The sequence below is a fragment of the Lipotes vexillifer genome, unplaced genomic scaffold, assembly GCF_000442215.2.
Source record: "Lipotes vexillifer unplaced genomic scaffold, Lipotes_vexillifer_v1.1 scaffold72, whole genome shotgun sequence".
Taxonomy (NCBI): domain Eukaryota; kingdom Metazoa; phylum Chordata; class Mammalia; order Artiodactyla; family Lipotidae; genus Lipotes; species Lipotes vexillifer.
Window position 1 is genome coordinate 3,020,976 of NW_006769482.1, and position 13,549 is coordinate 3,034,524.

General features: G+C 47.9%; 1 protein-coding gene across 7 annotated transcripts in view; it reads left to right on the forward strand.

Moving 5' to 3' along the window:
- The first annotated feature begins 238 nt into the window (after window positions 1–238).
- The window catches only part of SYK (spleen associated tyrosine kinase), a 62,089-nt gene continuing 48,778 nt past the window's right edge, over window positions 239–13,549 (forward strand). For all 7 annotated transcript variants that reach the window (XM_007445630.1, XM_007445631.1, XM_007445625.1 and 4 more), the window contains exons 1-2: window positions 239–640; window positions 2,747–2,907. In XM_007445630.1, coding sequence (XP_007445692.1) covers window positions 239–640; window positions 2,747–2,907 — 563 coding nt within the window. The remainder of the gene's footprint in view (window positions 641–2,746; window positions 2,908–13,549) is intronic.

Here is a 13,549-nt window from a genome sequence, read left to right on the forward strand (position 1 = left end):
CTTGGTTCAATACTGAGAGGGTGTGTTTGGAAATGTAATGGTTATGTGGGCAGAAAGGGCGAGGGCACAGTTAGTTCAGGCTCTAGACCCGAGTCCCAGAGGGAAGAGCTTCCGCCTGGCGGGAGGACTTGCCTCCTTATCTGAAGGGTCGGTGCTCTAACAGCGTTGTGCCGCTCAGGTCCTGACCACTGCCCCGTCTTTGTTTTGCCAGGTGGACACTTGAGGGGAAGGCGCAGGGATGGGCGACAGCGCTAACCACCTGCCCTTCTTCTTCGGCAACATCACCCGGGAGGAGGCAGAAGACTACCTGGCCCAGGGGGGCATGAGTGACGGGCTCTACCTGCTGCGCCAGAGCCGCAACTACCTGGGCGGCTTCGCCCTGTCTGTGGCGCACGACCGGAAGGCGCATCACTACACCATTGAGCGGGAGCTAAACGGGACCTATGCCATCTCGGGCGGCAGGGCCCACGGAAGCCCCGCCGACCTTTGCCACTACCACTCCCAGGAGCTGGATGGCCTCATCTGCCTCCTCAAGAAGCCCTTCAACCGGCCGCCCGGGGTGCAGCCCAAAACCGGCCCCTTTGAGGACCTGAAGGAGAACCTCATCCGGGAGTATGTGAAACAGACGTGGAACCTACAGGTGGGCAGCAGCCGGTCCCCTGGCGGCGGCAGTGCACGGTCTCGTGTGCTCGCGGGCCCTGGAATTCCACACAGGCACCCAGTTGCATGAGAGCCATGCAGTGGTGCCTCAGATAAGCAACCTATTCCTTAGTCATCAGCGTGGGCCCCCAAATGCCTCACTCCAAGAAGACAGCCTTTCCTCTTTTGCGGTCACACTTGAGAGGGTGGGCCTCTACTGTGCCAGCCATGTGGGTTTCTCCACCACAGGAAACCACTGTTACCCAATTCGTGCTGGGCCCTTTCAGAGCGGCATCACAGACATATACTGGTTTTTATTTACCCAAGAGGGTCATACTGAACACACTGATTGGCACTTGATTTCGCACCTTCATAATATCTCTTGCAGAACTTTCCATGTTGACAGACACACAGCTGCATCAGCCTGTTACTGGCTGCCTGATGGTCCCTCCTGTGCACCATAATTTATTTTACTAGTACCTATTGATGGACACCTTCATTGTTTATAAATAATCCTGCTAGTAGCATTCTCCTAACGCTTTATGCAGCATCAGCAGGATAACCCTGAACAGGTTGGATTTGCCACAGTGAAGGATTTGGACATATTGACAGGTTGTCATCCAGAAAGGTCCCAGAGGTTGTGACAACTTACATTCCTGCCACACTCTCAACAGCACTTCATATCAGGAGCCACCAGGCTGGCTGATGGTCTCCTGCTCAGACCCACGTGTTCAACCATTTCCTTGTGTTTCCTGGATGTATGTTTTCTATATATCCATGTGGATGTATGACAGTACAGGCTTTCTGAGGATTCTATACACCGACTTCTTTACTCCTTTAATATGTTCTGCACTGAATTCAGTCTTGCAAACAGATACTATGTATTCAGTATTTTTCATCAGTATTCATTACATAAGTCTTAGACCATCTTTTTACTCTTTTTTAAAATCAGATTTATTGAGGTGTAATTTACACACCGTGAAATTCATCCCTTTTAGGTATATGGTTCTATGATTTTTTGACAATCACATGGCATCATGTAGCCCCCCACCCCAGTCAAGGCATGCAACAGTTCCATCACCCATCAAGCATCCTCATGTTCACTCCCAACCCCAGCCCCCGGCAACTCCTCATCTGATTTCTGTCCCTATAGTTTTGCCTTGTCCAGAATGCATATAAATGGACTCACGCAGCATGTAGCCTTTTCAGACCAGCTTCTTACACTCCGCATAATGCATTCGTGAGTCAGCTGTGTGTCAGGGGTCCATTCTTTATTATGGCCGAGTAGTATTCCACACCCTTTTGCTTTTGCCCTCTGCTCAGTTTGAATCGGATGCCTCTCTGGTACGTAACTATTACTGCTTTTGTTTTTCATTCCATCTGTGAAGCATGACAAAATTTTCAAATTCACCTTCCCTTCTGCCTTCCCTCCCCCCTTCCATCTCCTCATGTGGGTTGGTTATGTTTTTATTTTCACTTCTGATTCTTTTTTATAACTTGGAATAGTCAGCTCAGGTTGTTTATTTACTACTGTGAAAGATCTATTTCTCTCCCACTAAGAACAGTTGAAGAAGCAAAATCACCCAGCTGTCAGCCTTTTTCTCATTTTTGTTTTCCATGTTGTCAAGGTTTATCTCCTCTTTCTGTGTTCACATCTCTTGCAGTTACAGGCAGCAACATGTGTAAGTGCTCAGAGTGAAGCCTTGTAGAGGCAGACAGGAAAAAGCACGTCTTACATCTTCCTGATTGTTATTATGTGATCAGGGTCTAACACAGAACAATCAGTTCTAGGAGACAACTGATTGGAAGAGGGCAGGAAGACCATTCTCTAGACTTCATGGATTATACCAGATGGTTTGTGAAGCCCAATGTGGCTTTTAAAATGCCCACCTCTGTATCCTAAAATCTACTTTGTTAGTTATATACTTGAAGGCACTTGAATAATATATAAGATCTATTGGCTTTATTTATTGAATGAACATACAAACACATAAATAAATGTGATTACATTTTACCATGTCAAGACTTAGGATAGATTGGAAATGCTTTCTGCGTCTTTCTCGTCACTTTCGCTTGGTATGGCTTCACTCTCTTCTCCACGTGGCAGGGTCAAGCTCTCGAGCAGGCCATTATCAGCCAGAAACCTCAGCTGGAGAAGCTGATCGCCACCACAGCCCATGAAAAAATGCCCTGGTTCCACGGAAAAATCTCTCGGGATGAATCTGAGCAGATTGTCCTGATAGGATCGAAGACAAATGGAAAGTTTTTGTAAGTATTATGTCGTTTTCCTTCACCCAGTAGCTCCAGGCCTGCTTGGACAGTTAGGGGTAGCTCAGCCTCCACATTCCTGGAGTCCTGGTGACCCTGGGGAAGGGATCATGTGCTATCATCAAAACACGTGTGTTGGTTGGCTGCACAGACATCTCAAATTGAAGCCATCTCATGGAATTCAACATTTGTTTTGCCCAGTATGGCCCCAAAGTGAACACTTTTCTTGGGCACCAAGGGACATCATTGAAGAATATCTATTCAGCCACGTATTCTGCTTTTAATGACAAACATGGGATGCATAACACTATCTGTGGCTATCCGTCCAAGCTAAAAATACTGCAGTGTGTTTGCTCACATTTGCCCCAAGATCTCAGACTTTTCTTCTCTTTGGGGAGAAGTACCAATAGGATGGATAGTAAAGAAAATTTGCTGGGAGTCGCTCACATGAAAGGATAGTGCAGGAACTTGATCACAAGCAGGTGTGCAGACTCTGGCCTCATAATCTCAGAAATGAGGTGTGTGTCTCAAGGCCTTCTCACTCTTATCCTCAGTGCTCAGTGCACCTCAATCCTGGAGGTGCTGGAGATGCAGGCTGCCTCGGGGCAGGGTCGGTGGTCCAGAGAGGGCAAGGAGCTGTCTCGGACAGGTGTCGACCTCATTCCCCCGAGGTGCTGTGGCTGGTGGGATGCAGGGGGGCTGCCAGCCAAGGCATGCTCACCTGTGTTTGTCACTGCTCAGTGACTCCGCCCTGGACATGCTGACTGGGTGCCCCAATCTGGCCTCGGACATTTACACAGCAGTGTAGCCCCATGACCAAGGATGTGGAGTCACACCCAGCTGGCACTGTAAACTTCTCCTAGAATTGAAGTGTTTTCTCTGAGTACCCATCTTTGTAAAGAATTTTCCTCAGACTTTCCCATAATCCCTATTATTTAAGAAATGATCTTAAACACAATACTCTTTAAAAAAAAAAAAAAAAGTTCCTAAAAACAAGTCCAGAGCAGCCCAGGCTGGCACACAGAATGACTGGGATGATGGCTTAGTGGATGCAGTAATGGCCACTGGCAGAAATCATGGGACACAAGGATATTTTTTGCCCTCAGTGTGGCACCTATCAGCTCATTTTCCCCTGAGGTTTGAACTTTTACCACCTTCTTAGGAATAATTTCCAACACACCTGTCATGGGACTGCATACATGGCATCCTGGTATGTTAAGTCAGCCCCAAGTTGGGTTATCCAAACAGCAAGGCCTCTGCCTTCTCACCGGTTCAGAAGCCTGCGCTCAGACTCTCGCCGGGGAACAGCTGCGTTCAGGGAGACCGCCTGCTCCCCACTTAGACAAGGGGGTGTTGCAGGGAGCACCCACCCTGGGACAGCCCCACAGTTGTGGGGTCCTTCCAACTGGGTCTTCTCCGGCCTCATCCAGGTTTCCCTATTTACACATCCTATTTACACACCAACTGTAAGTCATTTAAACCGACTCGTCCATCTATGGACCAGCATTTATTGGTGTCCACAGTTGCATGAGGCACTGGACACCAGCTCCGTCCTGGGCATTGGAGACGGAGGCGTCTGCCTTGTGGGGCCCATGTGTCACTGGCAGAAGTAGACACTGAATGATTGAACAAGAGCTGCACAGCGCATCGGAGCATTTAAGGAAGGGACTAGAGCATGCTGTGGTTGGGGGTTCTGTTTTATGCTGGATGGCAAGGAAGGGCCTGACTGTGAAAGAGACATTTGAGCAGAGACCTGAAAGCAGCTGGGAGCCATCCTGATGAGGGAACAGCATGTGTGGGTGCCCAGAGGCCAGGAGTATGCTAGGAGGGCCAGGCCACCACGAGGCCACTGTGGCTCGTGCAGAGTGAGAGGGGGAGAAATGGAGGATGGGGGCCAGGTTAGTGAGGGCTCTTGGGCATTGGGAGGACTTTGTTTTGGGCAAACCAGTCTCTCCAGCTTCGGGAAGGTGTTAGGGTGGATCCAACTGAACTGCAATGGGACCCGTCTGGCTGCGTGTAGAAAAGAGCCAGTGCAGGGCTTCCCTGGTGGCGCAGTGGTTGAGAGTCTGCCTGCCGATGCAGCGGACACAGGTTTGTGCCCCAGTCCGGGAAGATCCCACATGCTGCGGAGCGGCTGGGCCCGTGAGCCATGGCCACTGAGCCTGCGCGCTCTGAACAAGTCATAGACCCTATTAGATAGAGTAATTATCTAGAGGCTTTGAAAACCTTCTCACTGGCAAGCATACTAGGAATTTTAATGAAATATAATTACCACACACTGGCCACAGTCATCTCAGTGTCCGATATCATGACAGTTTTTACGGCTGAGCAATCAAACCTGGAAATAGTGGCAACTAAACGGTCATCTTACTTAGAGAGTTTATAGAGGGAGGCGGAGAAAGAGAACTTTTAAAAGAATTGCATGGACATATATACCCTACCAAACGTAAGGCAGATAGCTAGTGGGAAGCAGCCGCATAGCACAGGGAGATCAGCTCGGTGCTTTGTGACCGCCTAGAGGGGTGTGATAGGGAGGGTGGGAGGGAGGGAGACGCAAGAGGGAGGGGATATAGGGATATATGTATACTGATTCACTTTGTTATACACTGATATATGTTATTCACTGATATATGTATAGCTGATTCACTTTGTTATACAGCAGAAACTAACACAACAGTGTAAAGCAATTATACTCCAATAAAGATGTTAAAAAAAAAAGAAAAGAAAAGAGCCAGTGCAGAGGTGCAGAAGTGAGCATGCTCACCGGCCACACTGTGCATGTTTTCTCTCCTCTTGAACTATGGTATGAAATCCATTTGCGGTAGCAGAACCCCTGAGCCAGAAGGGACCTCACTGCTAATGGCCTAAATCCCTTGGTTTTCAGACAAGGACTTAGGCACAGAGGAGCTTGCCCAAGGCTGTCAGGCAAGTAGGAGATGAGAGCTGGAATGCGGTGTCCCTGGCATGTCTGAGCTGAGAGGAAGCAGAAGCAAAAGCCACGTCCAGGGCGTCCACTGTCTCTGGCTCCACCGTTCTCCCCATGCAAGGCGTGGTGCCAGGGCACATCACTCAGAATGCCCACTCCCCCGCTCTTGTGTCCTGTCCACACAGCTCGGGTGGGACTGTTCAGGAGTGGCTTTGTGAAGAGTGGCTGTCAGGGACTTTGTACTGTCCTTGGAGAATAAAGGCTCTTTACAGAGGAGATGGACAGTGTGGCCTATAGACCCTCCCTTGAAGTCATCTGTGGCATTTCTAGAGGTGGCTTTTCATCACTTGCTATGATGGGCTGAATGTTTGTGTCCCCACAGATTTGTATGTTGAAGCCCCAACCCCCAGTGTAACAGATTTGGAGGTGCGACCTTTGAGAGATGATTAGGTTTAGACGAAGCCATGAAGATGGGGCCCCATGATGGGATTATCTATGAAAAGGAGGAGGCTGGACTCTGCCTGCATGAGAGAGGCAGGGCCACATATGTGAGCATACAGCCAGGTGGCGGCCGTCTACATGCCAGGAAACAGGCTTTTGCCAGCATCGTGATCTGAGACTTCCAGCCTCCAGAACTGAGAGAAAGAAACGTCTGTTGTTTAAGCCCCTTAGCCTGTGATATTCTGACTAAGGCACCTGCCTGTGTCTGGGGTCTGGCTGGCCAGATGGGAACACCAGACAGGGACCCTCAGCCCAGGTCCTGTGGGTCAGGGCTGGAGCTCTGCCTCATTCGTGACATCAGGGACAGAGGCAGAGTGGACAGGCTGTGTTGGGGATGAGTCCCCTCAGCTCTCTGAGGCCTCATATGACAGCACAGTTTGCCATTTTGAGAAATTAGCCACAGCTCAGGTGTGACTACAAAATGGATTTGTTAGGAAAGAGAAACAAAGCTTACTTTCCGAAAATGTTGTATCCTCTCCCCACAAAGGAAGGATCCAGAATTGGTGGGGTCCAAAGCATATATAATTTGGAGACCCTCTTTAAGAAAGAACACAAAATTAGGTACACAATACAGTATATGTTAGAGTGAGAAAAAAATCACAATGATTTACAATTTTTAAAAAACTGATCAATACCTTAAACATACAAAATTTAGAAAAAGTAATATTTTTATTTTTACTTAAGTTCCTGACACGTGTCTATAGCACCTTTTATTTTCTACATCTTTTGACGGTATAGTGTTTGCCTCTTCATTTGACAATAATTTGGTAGTATTTTCTTCATTTTGAAAACAGAAAACTCAGTCCTTCCTCTAGGCTCACACCTCATTCTGAGTAACGCACGTCCATTTTAAGGATCATTGGCAACTCTGGAAAAGGAAGTTGGAGTGGAAGAAAGAGTGGTCTTCTCAGGCTGTTATTAAATATCTTTTACAAATCATACAAAACTCTAAGGCCATGTGGTCACACTGCTGGGCCCTGCTTGGGACGAACGAGGCCGTGGGGACGGGCTGTGGTCAATGGTTCTCTTACTGTCCAGTTCAGAAATATCTTACCATGTGGTTCATGCAGGACAGCTCAGAGCTCACATTCACAAGTGCTGCTCCAAGAGCACATCACATCTGCTGAAATGTAATGTACTAGTCCCTTCGTGTCATCATGTAAGGGATCTCAGAACAAAAACGCTCTAAAATTTCCATGCTGTGCAAACGAAAAACAATGGAATTGTCACTTACTTTGTGCTTAGTACCCAGTAAAACATTTTATTGTTTTTGGCTAAAAGTCCTTGTAAGTCTTACAGTCAAGAGTGAGTTCTAGGTGACCTTTAAAATACACAGATGGCAGCTCTCCAAATGGCTGAATTAACATGGCACAGAAAAGATAATATCTCAGATTTGTCAAAGGAGTCATCAAACCAGTAAGTCGCCAATGCCATTTTCACTGTAGTTCTTATTCTCTGACTTTAGAAGTATGCTGTTAAAAAAAAAAAAAAGCTGCAAAAATAGCCTTTCATTACACAAAATAATGCATTCCACCAGATGTGTGCCAGGCATTGTGATAGGACTGTGACAAACAAGATAGACTTTAGTCCCTGCCTGCACCGTGCTTACAGCCTAGGGGAAGATATTAAATTCAGAAACACATACTGCAAAGTGTGTGACGTGTGACTACATGTCCCACTCCATCCATCACGGTGGTCCCATCTAATGACACTGTTGGTATCTTTATTTCTGTTCACTTGTTTGTTGTCCGTCAGTCCCACTTGTTCTGCATGCCCAAGTACAGGGACCGGCCTCCATCTTCATGGGTGGAGCCCCAGTGCTCAGAACAGGTCTCAGTTGTAGGAATCTTTTTCTGGGGAAAGGGACATTTCAGCTGTGTTCTGAGCAGTGAGGAGAAGAGAATCAGTAGAGAAAGAAAAGAAAGTGGTCCTGGGCAGGAGGAAGTGTCAGTGCAGAGTCTTAGGGGTCAACACTGCCACCTGAGCATGGCCTGGCCCAGGAGCAGGGCAGGAGTGACAAGCTGTGTGAAGGAAAGGCTGTCCAACCAGACAGGAAGTCCCTCCTGACCCTAAGGGGTGGACTGGGGAATGGATTGTCCACTCAGGGAGAGGGAAAGGGGGCCGATAGCATGATGGGAGGGGGTACAGCAGGGGTCAGCAGGGCTGTCCCAGACCAGATGGTCATCCTATTTACACACCAACTGTAATATTTGCCAAATGATCCTTAAACCGGCTGATTAGATTTAGCTGAGGTTGAGGTGGTAGTAAGGCAGTCTGGACTCCATCAGGAGGGAGGAAGAGCCACAGCAGCATGAGTGCTGGGGCGGCTGGGTGAGAATGGTGGAAGGCAAGAGGTGCTGACTGCAGGTCTTATTTTGGAAATGCTTGGTGAACACCAGGCCAGCATTGCCATGGGACTAAGAGGTGGAGGGGATTGAAGGAGATCCCAGGAGAGCAGGTGGGGACGAGGTGCTGCCAGGTCAAGTCTCCTGGGCCAAACCAGTGGTGCAGTCAGGTCTGGGAGACTTGTGAGGTCCTGAGGAAGACCCTGACCTCTGGGCTGGCCCCCTGGATTGTGAAGAGAGGGGAATGAGGGTTCTGCAGGGGGAGAGATGGCAGAGAGTCAGGTCTTAGACCAGGACAGTAGTTTGCAGAAGTCAAGAGCGAGTGTTGCCCATGCCATAGCTGAGTAGTGTGGGCAGGGCAGGAAGGTGAGAACAAAGGCCTAGAGGAAGCCCAGGAGAGTTGGAGTCCGAGGGTCTGAGAGGCACACGTGCTGGGGAGTGTACGAGCTGTGATCTGTGGGCTTCGCGGGTCCTGAGGTCATAGAGCGTTACCTCCCCTGCAGTTGGGGGTGGGCCTCAGCACCCTGCGCTGGCCTGTGGTTGTTGCATATGATGGGTGGGACTTCTCAACCCGTGCTTTTCTCATGACAGCTCTTTAATATGTGACAGTCATCCCAGGTAGCCTGGGGCCCTGTATGCAGAGAAACAAGACAGTGCAGAGGCCTCTGAGCAGGTACCAAGTAGTGGTGCCATTTATCCTTCACATGCCCTCCACAGTCAACCACCTTTCCAGCCCTGCAGAACAATTGAGTTCCCTGTGTGATGTGCTCTTATGTGCTCTGCATCTGAAATCCAGGTACCCCAGATCTTCCTTCCCCTGTCCCTTTCAAGGAGAAATAAACACTTTAATCTTTGAGTCATCCCTTCTTCATTAGCCATTTTCTAGATGGAGTATGACATTCTCATTGTTTTCTCCCTTCCTCCCTTTTCTTCCTTTCCCTTCCCCACCATATCCTTCTCCATTATAGCCTGATGCCCCTCACACCCTCTCCTCCTTTACACATATGTATGCGTACACACACACACACATTCATTCACTTATTCATTCCTCTAATGTTCAGGGCCCTGTAGGAGGCCTTCCAGGAGAACCTACAGGTAAAACAATGAGCAACATGCACAGATGGTCCAATGAGGGCATACACCATTCTGTACACAACTGTGTACTAGAAGATTTGGTGACAGTGGCTTTCTAAGGAAAAGTGTTGTGTCCACCCCGAATCAGGAATGTGCTAAACCATGTGGTCCTTGTCCAGGTTGGATCTGGCTTGGGGACACTGGGCGACATACTGGCCATCCTTGAATATTAGAACAATACCTTTCACCAATGCTCTCCCCCTCCCTCTCCCCCTTCCCCATCAGGTATACTGGATGGCAGGTGGATGCCTCTCTTTGGAAATAGCTATTAGTAATCTTTTTCAGTGCAAGTACAACTCAGTGTAAGGTAACCAGGATAAAATGTATTCAGAATATGCTACATTTTTTCAGAGGCATTGAGATAGCTTGTAAGAATATACACTTGTATTCCCCATGAGCAAGGAACAAATGTAAACTAGGAGAAAGGATGAAGAATGAAAACAGTACCTTCAGTGGGGTTCCACAGGATGGATACAAAGTCCAGAGCAGATGATGTAAGCAGTGATTCTCAACCTTCTGTTTGTGTGCAAACCACCTGGATGCTGGTTAAAGCACAGATTGCTGGGTCAAACCACACCCCCCCCCACCCCCCAGTTTTTAACTCACTAGGCCTGAGTTATATCTCAGGAATTTGGATTTCTAACAAGTTCTCAAGTGATGCTGGTCTGAGGACCACATTTGAGCCTGCTCAAGATGCTGGATGCCTACCTAAGCTATGTTAAGAATAGTGATCATTTGAGATTTTCCAAGTTCATTGGAGGGTCTTTAACCATATGTGCATTAGGGAATGTCCCTGTATTATTTGACTGGTTGAGACAGAGTTAACCTTGAAACTGCTTCTATTTGTAGAAACTTAAGTTCAGGCAAGCACAGCCACTTAACAGCTCTGTGATTTAGATAGCTTAATTCATTTTTCTGGCCTCAGCTTACTGAATGATAAAAAGAGGAAACTACTGTATTACCTGAGTTATTACAGAGATGAACAAGGTAATATGTTTAAAGCTAAGCCAGTTGTTGTCCTGTATCTGTGCTTCCTACAACCATGGATTCTTTCATCAGTTCTGGAAAATACTCATCTATTTTTTTCAAGTATTATCATCCTTCTTTCTTATCATTTCTTCCTTCAGAGGCTCCTATTAAACGTGTTTTAGACCTTCTTAATTCATCCTCTATTCTTTCTTAGTTTCTATTGCCTTTTCTCTTTGCACTGAACTATGTAATATTCTTGGATTTGTCTTCCAGTTCATTAATTTTTACCTCATCTGTATCTAATCTACTTTAAACCCATCCACTGTTTTTTTTCCATCAGTTATATTTTTAAAAAATTTCTAGAAATTCCATTTGTTTTTGTTGTTTCTCAAATAGTCCTCTATATTTTTGAGAGTATCTTATTGCTTGCTAGTTTTTGTGATTCCATCTTTTGTCTCTTTGAATATTTCATGTATAGTTAGCTTATATTCTGTATCTGATTATTCCAATACAGAAAGTCCTTAGGTGTATAAATCTCTGTCTCTCCTGCTCTTTTTCCCTCCCTGACCTCTTTCTTATAGCTCCTGTTTCCTTATGTTTTGGGTGATCTTTTTGAGCTCATATTTGATTGATATTCATCTGTGGGACTCCTGAGTGTTCTATGCTAGGAACACTGTTCTCCGGAGTTGAAGAGGTTTTCTTCTTCACTGTCCTTGCTTTAATGGGGGAATCTCAGGTTCAGGTGCCCACCTTGCTGCTGGCCCGCGTTGTTCTCCCCCTGTCCACTGCAGCCCTGATATTGGTATTTGTCCTTAGGCAAATCTCACTTTTTTTTTTTTTTTTTGCTTTTATTTGCCACTCACTTTTCCCTGCTTAAGTTATAGCTCACTTTTTGTTATATATTTAAATTTCAAAAGTGATCTCTGGGTTTAGAAAAAACCTTATTCATAGATGAATGAGACTGCGTGACCCTCATATGCCACAATAAAAGCTGAATTCTGTGAGCGCTCTTAGGTGTTGCCATCATGGATCAAAGTGTGCCATTTTATTCGACACGTGTGGTTCTGCAGCCGCAGGTCAGCATAAAGTGTCATGGCCTGTCTGAAGTGAAAAGTTTAAAGGGGGTTTTGGACTAACGTCAGTATCACTTCATTGGTCTGATCAAGGTCCCCATGAAGCTGGAGGAGAAGCAGCATGACCTAGTTTCACCTCATAAACTAGAGCAGAGGGAGAGAGAGGGGAATTGATAAAACTTTTTAAAAGGCAGACGTGTGAAAGAATAGCTTGGCATGGCCCCATATTTAGACCTGTGTTCCATACTGATCCTGCTTTCATTGCATGTATGGAATGCTCACGTGCCTAAATTTTGCTATAGTGCAAAGCAAAAGCACCCAGAATTTGCATTTCCTCATGTCTTCCGTGGATCATTAGGGCTGATACCTCTCCTGAGTCTGGGGGTGCTCTCAGCGTTATACTGGCAAGCATACTACTGGGCATGCCACTCCCATATCCTCTCCTTCCTTACTCCTCAGCTGCTGTCTCAAAGCCACCTTTGGGCCCCATGCCACAGTATCTGACCACCCAATACAGTGTCAGTCCTGGAAGTGAGCCCCTCCCTGTCTCTTTGTACAGCCCATCCCGGCCATAGGCACACAGCTTATCCCAGGCACCCCATTTCCCCTCCAGCCAGCCACGCTCTACTCTGCCCATGGGAAAACAAACGCACAGGACAGTGAGAATGCCTGGTGGGCTAGGATGTGCCCCAGCTGTCCTGTTCTGTCTGCAGCAGACGCAATGCACTGTCCCCAGACCTTGCTGGGTGGAGGTCACCTTGAGGGTCCCACCACCTCCTGGTCCTCACTTCCCTGTCAGTATCTGGGCATCATTACCACAAGTTTTCTCCGATCCAGGAGGTCATAGGAGGGTGGAAAAAGGCTTCAGCCCCCCCAGGCTGTGCCTGGCAGAACGAACACTCTCCCCACCTCAGCTTGGCCAAGTGCTTGGTGTCTGTGAGGTACAAGGCCTGCTCATCGCAGAGCCTGAGACCATCCACCCGCAGAGGCAAGGTGGCTCTCCTGCCCTCTCACCAAGGACCTCAAGACGGTCTTAAGGCCAGTTAGGACCACTTCGCAGTTCAAGAGCGCTGAAGTCCCACACCCTGTCGTAGCAAAACACAAATCTGTCGTGAGCCTGCTTGTTCCAAGAGACTCACTGGGAAAAAATACAGTATTCTGGGGCTTCCGGGAATATGCCTGAAGATAGTTGACCTGGAGGGTGGAGGCCAGCAACCCCAAGAGAAGGTGCAAGACTAGTCTTTGCTCTTTCCCCTTTGGGCGTCCATGTGACAAACCTGGCGGGTGTCCCAGAGGGGGGCTTTCTGAGGAGCAGGAGGAGGCCAGGAGGAGGAGCTACTTCAGCTTCCAGACCAGTATTTTCCGTATGTTAGATTAAAAATAGCCCAGCCCAGGATCTGCCTGCAGCGAGCAGACACCTCACAGTTACTGGCCGTTAGTGTCACCAAGCCTCTGGGCTTCGCCACCTACAGATGTTGGGCCTGTGGGTTTCCCTTCTCTGCCCTCGTTTCCTGCCAGCTGCCTCGGGGGCTGCTCAGGCTGCATGTCCACAGCCTGTCCCTGTGCCTCCCGGTCCTTAGGTTGTGCTCACCAGGTAGCTGTCGCCGCTGGCATCCTGGGAGCTGAAACAGGTTGCCTGGCTGGAGCTCTGGGAGAGAAACTCCTCTGGGACCTATTCTCGGGGGGGGGGGGGC